Source organism: Dendropsophus ebraccatus, chromosome 1, assembly GCF_027789765.1.
Source record: "Dendropsophus ebraccatus isolate aDenEbr1 chromosome 1, aDenEbr1.pat, whole genome shotgun sequence".
In the NCBI taxonomy this organism is placed as follows: Eukaryota; Metazoa; Chordata; class Amphibia; order Anura; family Hylidae; genus Dendropsophus; species Dendropsophus ebraccatus.
In genome coordinates, this window is record NC_091454.1 from 117,616,325 (window position 1) to 117,633,947 (window position 17,623).

Consider the following 17,623-nt stretch of genomic DNA (forward strand, 5'->3'; position numbering starts at 1 on the left):
AGAGAAAATTAACCCCAAAATCTGTAACGCAGGTTTTCCTGAGTAGAAAGGTACCCCATATGTGGGTATAAACTACTGTATGGGCACCCAGCGGGGCTCAGTAGGGAAGGAGCGCCAATTAGCATTTTCCGTGCAGATTTTTCTGAAGTAGTTTCTGAGCGCCAGGGGCGTTTGCAGAGCCCCTGTAGTGCCAGCGGAGTAAAATCTCGCCATAAGTCACCCCATTTTGGAAAGTGCACCCCTCAAAGAATTTATTTTGGGGTGTGGTGAGCATTTTGACCCCCACAGGTTACAGGCAATCTGGAGGGGGTCACTGGCAATATGCAGTGGTTAGAGGCAACGTGCGGTGGTTACGGGCAACGTGCGGTGGTTACAGTCAACGTGCAGTGGTTACGGTCAACGTGCGGTGGTTACGGTCAACGTGTGGTGGTTGCGGTAAACATGCGGTGGTTACGTGTAATCTGAGGGGTTATGTGCAATCTGGCGTGATTAAGGACAACCTGGGGTGGTTACGGGCAACCTGCGGTGGTAACGGGTAATCTGGGGGGGGTTAGGGGTAATTTGGGAGTAAACTGCAATTAATACTATAATAAAAAGTGTGTGTTTTATTTTTTTGTATGTTTGTCACTTTTTGTACTTTGCACATTCATTTTCACTGTATTACTATGATTACTGTGATATTTTCTATCACAGTAATCATAGTTCAGTGACAGAGACCAAATTGGTCTCTGTCACTTTAAATTTTCAGAGTTGGCTGGTTGTGGAGCGCATGCGCACTTCATAACCAGCCAGGACGCTGAGGGGGAAGGACCTCCCAGGATCAGGTGAGTATATGGGGTGGGGGGGGGTGACTGGGGGACGGGGGTGACTGAGGGGGTGGGGGGCAACTTGGGGGGGGGGATGGACACATCACTTTTTATCCCCTGTCACCAATCATTTATGGTGACAGGGGATAAAAAGTGCCGGCGGCACATGGCACAAGCGATCAGCAGTATATAGTATATACCGCTGATCGCTTGTCCCCGATCACTGCCCCATGCTCTCCGCTACCTCCGGTGGTGGAGAGCATGGGGCTTTCATTCATTTTTTCTTTTTGATCACTGTGAACAGACTTAGGTCTGTTCACAGTGATGGCGGCGTCCATCTTGGATCTGATGGCCGACGCGGGGGGAGGGGGGTTAGTGACTGGGGCACTAGGGGGGCTGATCTGGGGTCTGATTTTACTTATTTCATCTCCCCCCACCGTGGATTCACGGTGGGGAGAGATGAAATACAGCGGTGGCACCGGCCCATTAGTGACCGCCGTGTCGGCGGTCACTAAGGGGTTAATGAGGGTCGGCTGTGGGATCGCAGCTGATTCTCATTACCTCCGATGCTGCAGTCAGATGAGAGCGAGATCGCTATCTCTGCAGCGATCCCGTTCTCATCATAAAACCCCGTCAGAGCAGGAACGTATATATACATTCCTACTGCACGGGGTATGTGCAATAGGAACGTATATATACATGTTACTGACGTGAAGGGGTTAAATAGCATTAGCAACATGTCTACTTTATGTTGGCGGCATTTATTAAACTTTCTTTACATTTTTTTAGAAATTAGGAAGCTTAAAACGTTTGCAGCAATTTTCCAGATGTACGGGGCTTCAAATAACTGACATGTCAGTTTTCTGCGGATTGCAGCTGTAGGAAACCCAAACTCTGCAAAAGCACATCTAGAACGTTTTTTTGAACCCTTTAGGGGAGTCCAGAAAAAAAAACTAAGTGTGTAAGGAAATAAAAAATTTAAATTTTATTGTAATCCAATATCTTTCATAATTATAAACCTGTTACCAGAGAAATGCACCCCAATATTTATTGCCCTGTTTCTGCAGTTTATAGATACAGTATGTGGCCCTATTGCGCTATTTGACGCAACCACAAGCCTCAGATACAAAGGCGTGCCTAGTGAATCTCCACGCCTCCGTTATATTTGGTCATTTCTGACTGTACCACTTCAGGTTGGCAGAGGCTCTGGGGTGCCAAAACATAAAAAACACCCCTAAAGGGACACCATTTAGAAGACTACACCCCTCGAGGAATGTAACAAGGGGTGCGGTGAGCATTTGGACCCCACAGGTGCTTCACAGATTTTCAGAACATTGTGGCATGAAAAAAGAAAAACGTAGTTCTAGCCTTCAATTTTTCATTTTTACAAGCGGATAAAAGAAAAAAAACACCAAACGTGTAGCACAGTTTCTCCCAAGTACAGAAATACCCCACATGTGGACATAAAGTGCCAAGCGGGCGCAGGACGAGCCTCCAAAGGGAAGGAGCGCCAATTGGCTTTTGGAAGCTGGATGTCACTGGAATGGATTTCAAGGGCCTTGTCACATTTACAAAGCACTTGTGCTACCAAACAGTAGAAACCTCCCACAAGTGACCCCATTCTGGAAACTACACCCCTCAAGGAATCTAACAAGGGGTGCAGTGAGCATATGGACCCCACTGGTAATGGGCACAAATGTGGAACAATGTGACGTGAAAGTGAAAATTTCATTTTTTTCCCTTTCACACCACAAATGTGCTCGTCATCCAGGGGTCCATATCCTTACTGCACACCTTGTTAGATTCCTTGAGGGGTGTAGATTCCAGAATGGGGTCACTTGTGGGGGGTTTCCACTGTCTTGGCAAGACAGAACCTTTGTAAATGCGACATGGCATTCATCATCCATTCTAGCCAAATCCAGCCTCCAAAATCCAAATCGCACTCCATCCCTTCGGAGGCTTGCCCTGCACCCACATTGCGCTTTATGTCCACATGTGGGTTATTTACTGACTTGGGGGAAATTACTCTACACATTTTGAGTGTTTTTTTCCTCTTTTAACCCCTTGTGAAAATGAAAAATTCTAGGCTAGCCCAACATTACAGTGTAAAAAATGTAAAATCTCCTTTTCAAGCCACATTGTTCAACATTTGTGCCCGTCACCATCGGGGTCCATATGCTCACTGCACCCCTTGTTACATTCCTTGAGGGGTGTAGTCTCCATAATGGGGTCACTTGTGGGGGGGTTAAACTATCTTGGCAACACAGAGGCCTTTTAAATGCAACATGGTCCTCAAAATCCAGTGTAGCCAAATCCAGCCTCCAAACGCCAAATGGTGGTCCTTCCCTCTGGAGGCTCGTCTTGCGGTCGCATGGCGCCTTAAGTCCACATGTGGGGTATTTCCGTACTCAAGGGAAATTGCTCTACAGATTTTCTGTTTTTTTTATCTTTTAACCCCTGGTGAAAATGAAAAAATCGAGACAAGATCAAGGATTTAGTGTAAAAATTTGCCTTGATTTTTTCCATTTCCACAAGGGGTAAAAAGAGAAAATAAATGTAAAATGTGTAGGGTAATTTCCCCTGAGTAAGAAAATACCCCACATGTGGACATAATGTGCCATATGGGCACAGGGAAAGCCACCAAAGGACAGAGCGCCATTTAGAGGCTGGAATGGAGGATGGAGGCCATGTCGCATTTACAAAGCTCCTGCACTGCCAGGACAGCGGAAACCTCACCACAATTGACCCCATTCTGGAAACTACACCCTATAAGGAATCTAACAAGGGGTGCAGTGAGCATATAAACCCCACAGGTGACTGGCACATATGTAGAACATGTACTGTAAAAAATGAAAAATACAATTTTTTTTAATTTTCACGGCACAAATGTGGCCGTCACCAGGGCGCCATATCCCCGCTGCACCCCTTGTTAGATTCCTTATGGGGTGTAGTTTCCAGAATCGGGTCACTTGTGGGGGGTTTCTACTGTCCTGGCAGCACAGGAGCTTTGTAAATGCAACATGGGATGCCTCTAATGGGAATGGGGGCCATGCCTATTTAGTTGGGGAAAAGGAACAATTTTTATTTATTTGGGGGTATTAGGCCAATTATTAGTTTATAAGGTTGAAAAGGACAGGTGTCCATCAAATTCAACCTGTGTTGATCCAGAAGAAGGCAAAAAACCCTTGTGAGGCAGACGACAGTAGCCTCATCACAGGGCAAAAATTCCTTCCTGACTCCATAATGGCAATCAGAATAATCCCTGGATCAATGTGACCCCTGAAATAGGAATAAGGGAAGGAATTTAGAACATGTAGAACTTCAATGACGTGTGGTACGCCTTGAAGCGATCCTGTATGCAGAGGCCGAGGTGATCAGGACAGGTGTCACACTGAAAAATAGTGTCCTTCCTGATCCCCCTGTTACGCCACACTCTGCACTTCTTCTGGGATCTCCCGTTTCCAGTGTGCGGGACGTCACCTGGAAAATGTTGCCCTGGTGCGATAGGGGGTCCTTCATATCCAGCAGCGCTGGGTCCCCTCCATGGCTGCTAAATATTAGGGCTTTATTACTCCTTTTTATATTTATGGGTCGTGCCGCAAGCTACAGTAGCTCGGGCAGCGAGGGACCGAAAGAGGGGGTGCTGGTATAAAAGTTATCCCCGTACAGGTGGTAACCTTTATCTAGCAGTGGGAAGATCAGTTCCCAAACAATCTTCCCACTAACTTCAAGGATAAGGGAGCATTCTGGTGGTTGGATTTCTGTGTCCCTTCCAGTCTAAATCTGCCTAAGTGTACCCAGAGGCCCATGTGCAGCGGAGCCCCAAAAATATTTTCATTTCTGCTGCCTCAACAGGGGTCCACACATGGCGTGGACCCCTGTTAAGGCAACGGAAATGAAAAAAGAAGAGGAGGGGTTGTTGGCTATAAATTGGTGCACGTACAAATTTGTGCCACCATCAAATTTATAGGGTCATCAGAGAAATAGAGTTTAAAAACATCTATTTCTCTGACGCCTGTGGGTTTAATTTGTATTCCTGCTCGTGCTAAGAAGCCAGGAATCTGGGGGTCATAATTTTGGGGGGCTGGGGTCCAGATTGGGTCACCTATCTGGGGGACGGGATGGGGTCACCTGTCTGGGGGGCAAGATGGGATGACGTGTCTGGAGGGCAGGGGGCGAGGTGGGATGGCATGTCTGGGAGGCGGGGGGTGAGGTGGGATGACGTGTCTGGGGGGCAGCCAGAGGCTCCCTCCTTGGACGCCAACGTGGATATTCATCATCACTAGATGATAATGATAATGATGAAGATGAATTGAGGAAGGAAGGATCCCCTCATTCATCCTCACTGGCTGTTTCAGTGTCGGACGCAATAATAGCGTATGCCTCCTCCACCGAAAACACCCTGTGCGCCATCTTTATACGGGGATTAGTATCTGGGGTATGTAAATGTGTAATGTAGTGTAGTGTAAAACTTTATTTCGTGTAGTGTATTGTATTTTTTTACGTTCTTTTTAAACAGTAAGAAAAAATAAAAACCTACGCCAAAAAAGGAGTTGCTGATAAATGCCCCACTTATGTACTTATCAGCAGACTAACGTGCAATGCTGATCAGCACTTAGCGGCGATGGGGCGCATTAAATAAAAAACCCCTCTTTCTACCCAAAGGCTGCTGATCAGTGTATAATATACACTGATCAGCCGCTAGGGGGCAGTAGAGTGAAGCTGCCGAAGATAGACAACGGGGGAGCCCGAAGAGCTGAAGATAGCCGAAGATAGACGACGCAGTGCAGACGGGAACTGAAGATAAATGACGGAAGAAGAGGACGACGCAGGACCGCCGAATCTTCGCTTCGGATGCCCAGATCAGGTGAGTATGGTGCACTTACACCACACAGACCTGTTCTGCACCCCTCAGCTACCTAGCTGAGGGCTGCAGAACCCGGTAACATTCTTTTTTTTTTACACATTTATCGCCGTGATCGGCCAGTACTGGCGATCGTGGAGGTGGCACCGACACCATCTTTTGGGGGGACACTAATGGCGATTGGTGCTGTCTCGGACTATGTGACTATGTTGTAGCAGAACGGACTATGTGACTATGTTGTAGCAGAGCTGACTATGTGACTATGTTGTAGCAGAGCTGACTATGTTGTAGCAGAGCTGACTATGTTGTAGCAGAGCTGATTATGTTGTAGCAGAGCTGACTATGTTGTGGGGGGAGGAATGCTGGTGTCACTGTGCCGGGGGACGTTACTCAGGAGCTGGGGGGGCCTCGGAGGGGGCTTGTGGGATGTCGGGTCTGCAGCTAATGAATGTGCTGGGGCTAATGCACTGAAGATGGTGGCAGGATACCAGGTGGCCAGCAGGTAATTTGCGGGGGGAGGGGGGGTGCTGCGGGCGGCCAGCAGGTGATTTCCGAGGGGGAGAGAGGGGTTGTGGTGTTTGCCGCGGGCGGCCAGCAGGTGGTTCAGGGGGGGTGCCGCAGGCGGCCAGCAGGCGATTTGCAGGGGGGGCTGTTGTGCCGCCGGCAGCCAGCAGGTGATTTGCTGTGCCGTGGGCAGCCACTGATTTTCGAGTGGGGGGGTTGTGGTGTTTGCCACGGGCGGCCAGCAGGTCATTTGCCGGGGGGGGGCAGCAGGGGAGCAGCTGGTTATTTGCGGGGGGGAGAGCCCACAGTGGGGGGAAATGGGGTTCCACGGTGTGGGGGGTGGGCTGCTTTCAGAGAGGGAGACAGTGAGCAACAGTAGCTGTCAGCGTCTCGCTGTCCTTCCTCACTTCAGTGGACTGGGTTAGAAGTGCTAACCCAGCCCATTGAAGAGATGGAGGACACGTGATGCCGTCTCGGAGGGTGAGGGCCAGGAGCATGGAGCGTGTCAGGTTGGACTGAGGTTTGATGATTCTATGCATTCGGTGGGGGTGAATGCCTCTAGATAACAGCAAAACTGTGCAGAATCCATATTAACTTTATATTGGAAAGATAGAAAGCTAGGGGTGGGCAACATATTAATGCAAAAATTATTTTGGGGGGAATACCCCTTTAATTTTGTGTGACTGCATCACACACAGTTTAGACTAAAAAAACAAAAACAAAAAAAAAACATTAAAACACAGGTCGTAATGTAGTCAAATAGGTAAAAGCCAAGGGGGTTAATGCTTTCGCAAGCCACTGTATGTACCCATGAGAAATATCTATAAAAACACAAATTTTCAGTCATAAACTATAGCTACATCAATAGAAGTACAGTGGTGCCTTGGATTACGAGCATAATTCGTTCCAGGACCATGCTTGTAATCCAAATCCACTCTTAAACCAAAGCAAATTTTCCCATAAGAAATCATTGATATTCAAACAATTGGTTGCACACCCCAAAAATAATGATTTATTATTCTGAATAACATGTAAAATAGATGAAACAAACATTCAGAAACAGCAGAATATGTGCTATTATAAGTTACTGTACAGTAATGGAGAGGATGGGAAAGGGCTGACAGAGACTGCAGGGAGCATGAAGGAATGAGCAGGGAAGATGTGGGCAAATACATGCAGCACTCTCTGTCTGGGGAGAGAGGGGTTACAGCTATGGAGATAACCTCCACAGTCCTGTCCCCTGATGCAAGCCCCAGCCTGATGTGGATATGCTATGATTTGGAAGGTGACAGAACAGCATACAGCATACCATGGGCAGGTGACTGCTGAGGCCAGTGATTGGCTGTAGCATCCTGCGCTCAGTGTACAGGGGGCGACTTTGTTGGGCTGTGAAGGCAGCACTGAACCGGGGGCAGGCAGCTCTGAAAACCCCTTCACATGATTACTTAGGGTGAACCCAGATTTAGAAGAGCTCCTTTACATCTTTATCTATGCTTTGTATTTTTATAGTATATAGTTTTGCAACATCTGAAGGGAAAGCTTTTACTTTTTCCTCTGTTGGGATCCAGTCATATGACCTAACTCCTTATTACACTCTTCCCAAGGGAACAGCATTTCATCATAGCAAGATATCTTTGTAGGAAGCATTCCTATAGCTAACTGTGTGCCATGTGGCTGTATACTTTAAGGCTCCTTATAAAACTAAACACATTTTCCCCACTGGCTGTAGTGCAGGTACAAGCAGATATGAGAATAAGAAGGGCTATATCCCATAGTGTGCTTACTGTCATTGTACACCAGTCTTCACAATCTCATTCATTCGCACCTCTTCAGGACACAGCAGTGCCCAGGATAGAGAGGGGTGTGACTACAGAGCAGCACAGGAGGAGGGGGTCAACTACTCTGCACTGAGCATGCTCAAGAAAGTTAAAGTCTCAACTTTTTTGGGTCTGAAAAGAGAAATTCCTCAGACATCCAGGAGGCAGGAGAGGAAGCACAGCCTGTAAGACAGATGATCTTCTTCTCATCTTTGTTATTCCCAGTGTACAGCTCCTGCCCTCACTATCTTTTTCCTTTACAGGAGGGAACTGATCCTGAGTGATCCCCCAGCCAGAAGGACAATGGGGCAGCTTCAGGTGCCAGGACTTATTCTAGGTAATAACCAAGCCTTGTGTCTGTGTAAAATGGTTTATGTGATCTCTGCTCCTTTAGCCCTTATAGTGATGTAGATGCTGAAGTGAGACCACAGAACTGAGAGTCTATTGCAATATGACCTTCAACATTTCCTTTAAGTGTTTCTGTGAGGTCTGCACTGTGTACAGGCAAATCACAGCTAGGTTGTGCTCTTTTTGTGTTCATATACTGAGAAATGCTGCTGCCATTGGAAAAGCCCTTAGGTTTGTATGCATAACATGGGCAATTCAGGGCGAGTGTGGAAATCTGCCCATACATGGTACAATTTGGAAATAAGATTGTATTGTGATATAATTATATGAGTTATGAACAAATGATGGTTTTAACATGTTGCAAAATCATTTCCCAAGTAATTACATTTCCCTCTGATTCAGTCTGTACTAGCATCACAACTGCTTGATCAGAACTTTGCTTATGATTGTATGAGTATTATTGATGATGATGATGCATCTAGCTGGAAGATTCAAATATTGTTTTAGTGTATTTAGCCAGTCTTTCATTACACTGGGTGTTTCTGCTAGAGGTTTGCAAAGTTGTGTATACCAAATCCCTAATGAAATCCTTATGTCATTGCCATTCATAACCAACTATTATACCAATTATTCTATGTAGAGAACTGAGGATTCTTAGACTGTCTATATTAAGGGTGGAACATAGGACCAGCCTTTCTGGGTTGTGTAGTTCTACAGCAAGCAGAACAATGTAAACTGCACAGCTTAGCTTTATACTAATTTAAACACACAAGACTTCAGGGGTCCTGTAAGCATAGTATATGTTACCTCTTATCTCCAGGAGAATGAAGACCTTTTGCTGAACTCTGTTTTTCTAATTTATCAAGAAGACTCCCTTGGAATTTGCTGATATTTTATTCCCCAATGAGGAATATCTTTCAGATACAACAGTATGTGCAGTCTAACTTAAGAATGATTGAGAGCTGAACAGTCCCTATTCATTTACATACATATTACTTTTACAGTAAGCTATTAAATTCGAAATACTGCTGGAATCCTTTCAGACCCGCAGCATGTCAGTTCACAGAATTATCTTTGTTCTGCTGGTACACATGTTCTGTATTATGTTGCTTTGAAGATTGCATTATTAGGACATCTGAATTTCATAAAGATGCATGTATGTGCTCATCTATGTTCAGACACTGGGTTATAAATGCATCTGAAAACTGCACAACATGTAATTACCAGTTAATTTTCTTAGTTTGCCTGTAAAAAATATATAGAAGCATGATAGATATAAGTATAACATTGAAAAAATGTTAAATCCTGGTCCTATAAAGGGTTTCACAACCTGAAGCTTCAAATGGGTAATTACCCCCAAGAGAGGGGGCACAAATGAGAAGCAGAGAGTGCTCTGTAGGTTGCCAACATTAGGTAGATAAAGGTTCTGAAGGAGGCTCTTTTGTATTTCTAGAGTCTCCCACCCAACAGCCTAGCATTACAACTAGAGCCTGTACACCACCCATCATAAAGCCAGTTGTAGGGAGTTACTTTGGCACTAACTTAAAGTACACATTAAAAAAAAAAAAGCAACGTTTAACTTAACAGTTACAATAAGCGGAGACCCTGACTGACTTTGTGTAATCACTTACTTTTCCCAGAAACTGAACAAATGGCTTAGCCAAATACTTAGAGGTTTATGAGATTAGAAAAAAAAAGGTCTACATCACCCAGGTATATGGCTATGTTTAGCTTTGCAACTAAGTGAAACTTACTTGTATCTCATAAATCCTCTGTACAAAAGGAATGATTTTAGTGTCTTACATTAGGCTTTCTATAAAAATAGCTGGAAGAAATGTCATTTAGACACGGCTGATAGCAATGGTCCATATGAATTAGGTTGTAAGGGAGTTATTACACCACTAATTCAAGAATCCTAACATCTGTCTGAGAAAAGGAAGACTATTCAATCCCAATGTTTGTTTAGCCTTTGAAGTTGAACTGGCTTGTGGAATTTTGTGTGGTTAACTGATCAGTGTGGAGTGTTTAGTGTATGCTGAAGGTAGGGGCTTTTCAATCCCGTCGCCAATACTGGGACTTTCATGACTTTGTAAAATAGAGATTTGACACTTGATCATTTATAATTTAATATAGCAAGGTGATACCTTAGATTATGGCATTAAAACTATCCCTTCTTTGTATCCATATAAGATGTATTCTATTTATGTTAATAAATGTTCATATTAGATATATACCAAAAATTGAGGTAGGTGACTGAACCCTAAGGGTGGTGACAGACAAACACACATACAGACAGCGGTTTGTGTCAGTTTTTCTTTAATTCTTATGAGCCAAGGCCAGGAGTGATTAGAGTAAGAAGGAGACTTAAGAAGGACTTAGGTTCTTTTCACCCCATGTTTGTCTTATTAGTTTAACGTACACAACAGAAAATATCTTGACGTATATGACAGACATATCCATAGACTCTAGTCCCCTAACTGAGGCCAGAAAAGTGTCTTCATGGCCGTGGGTCAGGTGGTTTCTATTGGGGTTTATGTTTTTCTGCTGGATGGATAGGATGGGACAAAACTGTCATAGCTATAGAGGGGGGGTACACAGTCCCCCAACATATACTCCTACCTGACACCCCAAAATACAGTGTGGCTAAAAAACTGAATAAAAAAGCTCACAAATATTGCGGCAAAAAGCTGAGTATGAAACTCCATACTACAGGCTACACAAAACCCACAAGCACTATGCCTGGTCTGATCTGTATTAATAAGGTGAGATTCCCACAGACATACTTTATGAAGATAAAACATACTTTATTTATTCTATGCTAAAAGCAGTAACTCCCAGAAAATACTTTATAAAGTCAACATGTTTCAAGCCCCATCCTTGCATTCTTACTTATGACTACATTGGCGCTGGTACCTACACATGTGAACACTACACATCTGGGCGCCTTTCCGCTGGCCCCATAGACACCATTCTATGGGCCGACATATTCCGCTATACGCTGAAAGAAGTGTCACTTCTTTCAGCGCCTCGCGGAATACGCCGGCCCATAGAATGGTGTCTATGGAGCCGGCGGAAAAGCGCGTGCTCGTGCGGGCGGACAGCTGACGGAATTCCGCGGACATTGTCCGCGAGAATTCCGTAGTGTGAACCCGCCCTAAAAATTTACCAACATGTCCCAATTGTTGTTTCTTTAGGAGGCCTCCAAATACGTTAGAGAGTTGGCCTGTACTGCCAAAACCAGCAGTTTCATCCCATGTTACTCTAATGTATATGGGGGCCTTAAATGAGTTTTTTAGATTTATAACATTGATGGCCTATCCACAGGATACACTATAAGGCTGGGTTCACACTACGTATATTTCAGTCAGTTTTGTGGTCCTTATATTGCAACCAAAACCAGGAGTGAATTAAAAACACAGAAAGGATCGATCTGTTCACACAATGTTGAAATTGAGTGGATGGCCGCCATATAACAGTAAATAACTGCCATTATTTCAATATAACAGCCGTTGTTTTAAAATAACAGCAAATATTTGCCATTAAATGACGGCCATCCACTCAATTTCAACACTGTGTGAACAGATCCTTTCTGGGGTGGGGCTTGTCGACGGGGGCGGAGCTTACCGGGATCAACCCGCAATGTTACTTTGCCAGGTCCCTGGCCCCTCTATCTTCTGGAGCGCCCCAAACCAACCCCTATGCAAGGAGGGCAGGTGGCCAGCTAGGGGGGCGCTCTGGCAGACAGACAGAACGTCTGTCTGCCAGACCAGTTAAGTGTGCAGCTGACTGTTTGCCAGAGCGCCCCCCCAGCTGGCCAGGAGTGATGTGCCCTGTGCAACCGCACAGGTCGCACACCCCAAAGGCCGGCCCTGGGTGGGATACTGACATCCGACTCCTCTACCAATCTGCTTTTTGGGGAACTGGCACAGCTGCTCCCCTAAACGGCTGATCAGCACACACCAAATCTATTAACTCAGAAGGTCCTATGAGGGTTGTTTTAAGTATTTGCTACATGGAACCAACACGCATCCTAGGGGCCAAATTCATTAATATGCCCTAGGATGGCCAATGAGAAAGATTTTTCCTTTTCTTCTTTTTTTTTTTTTTTTTTTTTTTGCTTACTGTGTGTACATCAAGCTTTTTTGCTTTGAAAGCATTTATATGTTAATATAGAAAGCACCCAGACTTTTTGTTAGCTATAAAATGCTTTTAGATGACTATAAAGCTTATAGTAGTCTATACATTTTTAAGTATCAGCATATAAAGCAGAATATCCAATAATGCCTAGGTTACAGAAGTTTTCTTTCATGGCCCTGTTTTAATCATTTTATGCCTTTATTTCACATTTATGACTTTTTTTCTTTATTTTTTTAGTAATTATTTTTGGAGTTGGTCAGTCTCAAGAACCAGACTTCAGCCATGGCTGTGGAGAAGGCAGCTGTTATCCAGCCACCGGTGACTTATTGATAGGACGTGCAGAGCAATTGTTTGCCTCCTCCACATGTGGGATCCAGAAACCAGATCCTTTCTGTATTGTCAGTCATCTCCAGGTAATCCCTCTTATTAGATCCTCTAAAATATTTTATTCTCCTTACTGTCTGCACGCTAGTTAGAAGAATTATTTTCCCATGAAATTTGAGCAATAGGGAATGGATGCAATGTGTCCTATGGGGGATATGCAGATCTTCCCAGGCACGGATTCAGCTCTCCCCCTCAACATTCCCCATGAAACAGAAAACATCTGGCTGCAGACTAGATGTAATGTGAACATTCACACACTTACGGCATTGTTTGAACAGTTGCATCTGTATAGTGTTTCCTGTACTTGTTTACTCTGCTTTTTGACTGGAAGACCTTTTCTTTCCTGCATTAACCCATGGTATACTTTTGCATGACTACAGTATCATTGTCTGCTAACAGTCTGACATGTTGCAGCTTTAAATGTTGAGTTTATAATGAAGTATAATTCCAGTGTTAATTTATTGGGTAACGTTTTCATTAAAGACATAACAAGTTGTCTGTCTAGTAGGTGTTCTAAAGGTCCCATACACATCCCTTAGATAGCAGTTGTCCATGGGTTCTCTCAAACAACAGATGATGTTGGTGGAGAAAGGGGTTGGGCATGACGGAAAATCACCACCCAACCCCTTTGTTCACAGAGAGATAAGCCGCAGTGAGAGCTCTCTGGCTGCAGTATAGAGAACAAAGGAATGCTCAGCCGTGTTGAGCATTCCTGTGTATGGGGAGGACAGGTGGCAGTTTGAAAAGATAACTGCCGGCCAAATTATTATTCAGCTGATAGTTATTGAAGGTGTATGGCCAGCTTAAGTTTCTATGTTTATGCTCTATATGAAAATGCAGTTTGCCAAAGAATCAGGTTTAATTTTGTTGCTCTAAATGCATAGTACTAACAATGAACAATGGGTCACACCACTACAGATACTGGGAGCAGGCTTTGTGGCTTAATATCTCCTTGTTTAGAAGCAGTGTACTTAGATTGAGTTTTCCATTGTCTAGACCGTTTCCTTATTCCTGTAACTTCCTTCTTACTAAAGTACAGCTAATGGCTTTAATGGAAAGGCTGCACACATCACATACTGCCCATGATAAGAAAAATCCAGCTCAGGCTCACCTCATTCTGCTTTATACTATACACTATGAGAAATTGACATCCTCCCTCACCCTGCCCTCTATTTCTGTGAGCACCATAATGATAGCAAATTTAAAAAAAAACGAAAATAGTTTATGGGAGGGGGAGCTTATGCTTATAATGTTTGCAGTGTACTGTATGTCAATATTTTTAGTCTTCTTTACTCTTTCAATGTACAGTCCGTATGTTCTTATTTCTATAAACATGTTTTCTTATAAACTCCCAAAGCAATTGAATATAATATCTGTGGCAGAGACTGTCTGCTTAGAGACAAGCTGCTGTGATAAAGGCCGTCATGGTGCTGTGAGCAGGAAGGAGGAGGTGTAGCACAGCAGAGGGTCAGTTGGAGTAGATTAGTCATGACCTAGTGACCCATGATTATACTGGGACAAACTTTTTTTTCCCATGGCAGAAACAGATTAAGAGAGGAGAGTACATTTTTAAGTGTGAGGTATTAAATTGTCAAGATACATATGTATGTCATCTGGCTTTAGCTAAATGCTATACAGGTAAAGCTTAAGTAATGATTAGTACAGGCCTTCTGACCATGACTAAAATGTTAGCAAATGTGACCAAAAATTGTTTAGCTCCACAATTTTTAAACTTAACAGCTTAAAGCACCTCGAATAGTTTTAAAGCCTAAAAACTTGTTTTATAAACAGATTATAAACATACTATTTTGCCTGCCTCTAGAGGGAGTATATGAGTTTACCGCATACTGTGTTATTATTAAGTTCATAGTAAAACAGTACTCAGAATGTTCACTATTTTGATAGAAAAAACATAGCGCACATTTTCTGTAAATTATTTGGTCTGTCAGTAAGGGCCCTATTACACAAAACGATAACTGGCCGAATCAGGCTGATTATCGCTCAGTGTAGTAGACACAACAATCAGCCGATGACAATGATTATCGCGTCTTTTGGTCCTGACCTAAAATCATTGGCTGCCAATTGCACATCAGTAAGTGTAATAGCAATGCATGGCTGATGACTGTGTAAAAAAAGAAAAAAACAAAAACTGAATACATAACTTCAACATGGTACCCGGTGTTCCTCTGCTTGCTTCCCGAAGCCGCTGCTGGAGCTTCAGAGCGGGTCTCTGAGCTGACAGGCCACTCAGCCAATCTCTGAGGATATAGTTAAATGAAAAACTAAATAAAATAAACTCCATCCTCAGACGAGATCACCAATGTATGACTGAGAGAAATCATTATGACAACAATAACAACATTTAAGGATAACCCCTAACAGGAAGTAGGAAGACTGTATTTAGCTGGTTCTACCTTCCGATCTCTCGAATACAATTTGAACATGTTGAGGCTATGTTTACACAACTTATCTTTTCGTAAAAGTACAGCTGTTGTTGCAATTGGCAACAATGGCCGGACTTTTCACGAAAAGATACGTTGCCTTGTGCTCTATGGGATCCCAGCCAGAGTGTATACACATGGTATACACTCCGGCCGGGATCCCTTGCGGCGCCTCAGAAAACTGACATGTCAGTTTTCTGCGGCCACAGAAAACCCTGTCAGTTCACACAATAGAGCGAGCGGCTCTGGCCATACGCTCTATTGTGTGCTGTGGGGAGTTCTGATGCGGGCCCGTATCAGAACTCTGCAGCCCGAAAGATCATACTGCAATACCGTCTGGGCTGATCTTTCCAGAGACCGGCCGTTCGGTGACCCGGCCGGGTCACGGAATGGCCGGTCTCTTACAAAGTGTGCACATAGCCTGACTACAAATTTCAACTGTTTATTGCTGCATATATTATTTGTGTGACGCTTGTTCTGGGCCATAAATGTGCTGGTTATATCCTCTAAATGTGAGAAAACTTTGGACTGAAAGCTTTTTTTTTTTTTTTATATACACTTAGCTAAAGCTTAAATATATATATTTTTTCTAGGATGAAAAGAAATGCTTCATATGTGATTCCAGAACACCTTACGACTCAGAAACCAATACAGAGAGTCATCGTATAGAAAATGTAGTCACTACGTTTGACCCAAATCGCTTTGACCTTTGGTGGCAGTCAGAAAATGGTAAATATTGTGGTCAAAAGATTCTAAACCCTTTTTACAAAAAGATGTTTGCACTCCTGGAACTTTAGTTGTCATTTTGTTGTAACTACTGTACTTGTGGCTATACTGTTAATATACACTTTATACTTTTTTGTATTTTAACTTTTGTAAAAGATCAATTGTCTAATGTTAAGAGGTTGACCCATCTTTACAATTTTTGTCATCTGTTTTCATAAGTTAGAATTTGAATAGAGGGATAGCTTGTCACCATAGTCGTGCTGGTCAGGTTGAATGGGGGACCTCCATTTTATTGGTCAATGATGGTCCCAGCATTGGAGCCACCAGCCATCAAACATTTATTATCTATCTTGTTTGTAGGTGACAAATATGTTTGATGGGCAAATCTTATTTCATCTCAAACTTTTGTTCACAAATTTTAGGAGGTCTAATCATTTGGTTCATAGAGAATAAGATATCTTTCTATTTTCTTTACAAAGGTCTGGAAAATGTCACCATCCAGCTGGATCTTGAAGCAGAATTCCATTTCACTCATCTCATTATGACCTTTAAGGTTAGGAATCCATGGCTTTTCCTTGTGGATACAATAACTACTAGTATGTGATTAAAAGTACAGTATAAGGGCCTATTGTTAGGCTAGAATACACTGCACATTGTAACCATTGAAGGAGAACCTACAAAGCAGACATGCTTTCAGAACAGAATTATTGTGATGTATGCCACATTGTTTATCTGTGCTATTAAATAGTTTCTGTATGTTTAGTAAAGGAAGTGTATTATTGTAATCCTCTTGCTCTGCTTACTGGGGCACAACATCTGCATACAGTGTCTTTGTCTAAGATCCAAACAGATGTCAGGAAATAACATATGCTCTGTAATGTAGATACTGGGTTCGATTGCGACACACAGGACATGCTAGACATGCTCTTGTGTTCTTGGCAGCCTTTCATGTTTAAGACTATGTTGCCAAGAGATTTACTGTTGGTTAAACTCTACACATTTTAATAGTTAAGTTTTATAAGCAGATGTTTATGTTATAAGAAACCTTTGTTTTTTGTTCTTTGCAGACTTTCCGCCCAGCTACAATGTTAATTGAAAGATCATCAGATTTTGGGAAAACATGGAATGTATATAGATATTTTGCATATGACTGTGAGTCTTCCTTTCCTGGAATCTCAGTTGGCCCAATGAAAAAAGTTGATGATATTATCTGCGACTCACGATATTCTGACATTGAACCATCTACTGAGGGAGAGGTATTTTTTATGCTATTTTTCATAAAATATATATATGTTTTTGCTATATAGTATTATTCATGTTTTAATTACCGTATTCTTTTTTTTTTTTTTTTTTTACTATCTAGGTTATTTATCGTGTCTTAGATCCAGCTTTTAGAATTGATGATCCTTACAGTCCTAGAATAAAAAGTAAGTTACAATATGTGCAATGAACAGTATAGTAAATCTCACCCTAAAATATAACTTTTATTTAATAACTTAAAGAAGAATTCTAGCTGCAGTGCAGTGGAGGGGGGAGGATGAAAGAAGTAACATGCTCTCACCTTCCCGGTTCCAGCGATGATGCCAGTATCCTATA

At 43.0% G+C, this 17,623-nt stretch overlaps 1 protein-coding gene across 1 annotated transcript in view; it reads left to right on the forward strand.

Annotated features, from left to right (window-relative positions):
- The first annotated feature begins 8,072 nt into the window (after positions 1 to 8,072).
- LAMB1 (laminin subunit beta 1) overlaps positions 8,073 to 17,623 on the forward strand; it is a 33,636-nt gene continuing 24,085 nt past the window's right edge. Inside the window, exons 1-7 of the mRNA XM_069977282.1 lie at positions 8,073 to 8,176; positions 8,255 to 8,328; positions 12,714 to 12,889; positions 15,895 to 16,030; positions 16,507 to 16,580; positions 17,095 to 17,283; positions 17,391 to 17,454. Of these exons, the coding sequence (XP_069833383.1) occupies positions 8,088 to 8,176; positions 8,255 to 8,328; positions 12,714 to 12,889; positions 15,895 to 16,030; positions 16,507 to 16,580; positions 17,095 to 17,283; positions 17,391 to 17,454 (802 nt within the window). The 5' untranslated portion in view covers positions 8,073 to 8,087. The remainder of the gene's footprint in view (positions 8,177 to 8,254; positions 8,329 to 12,713; positions 12,890 to 15,894; positions 16,031 to 16,506; positions 16,581 to 17,094; positions 17,284 to 17,390; positions 17,455 to 17,623) is intronic.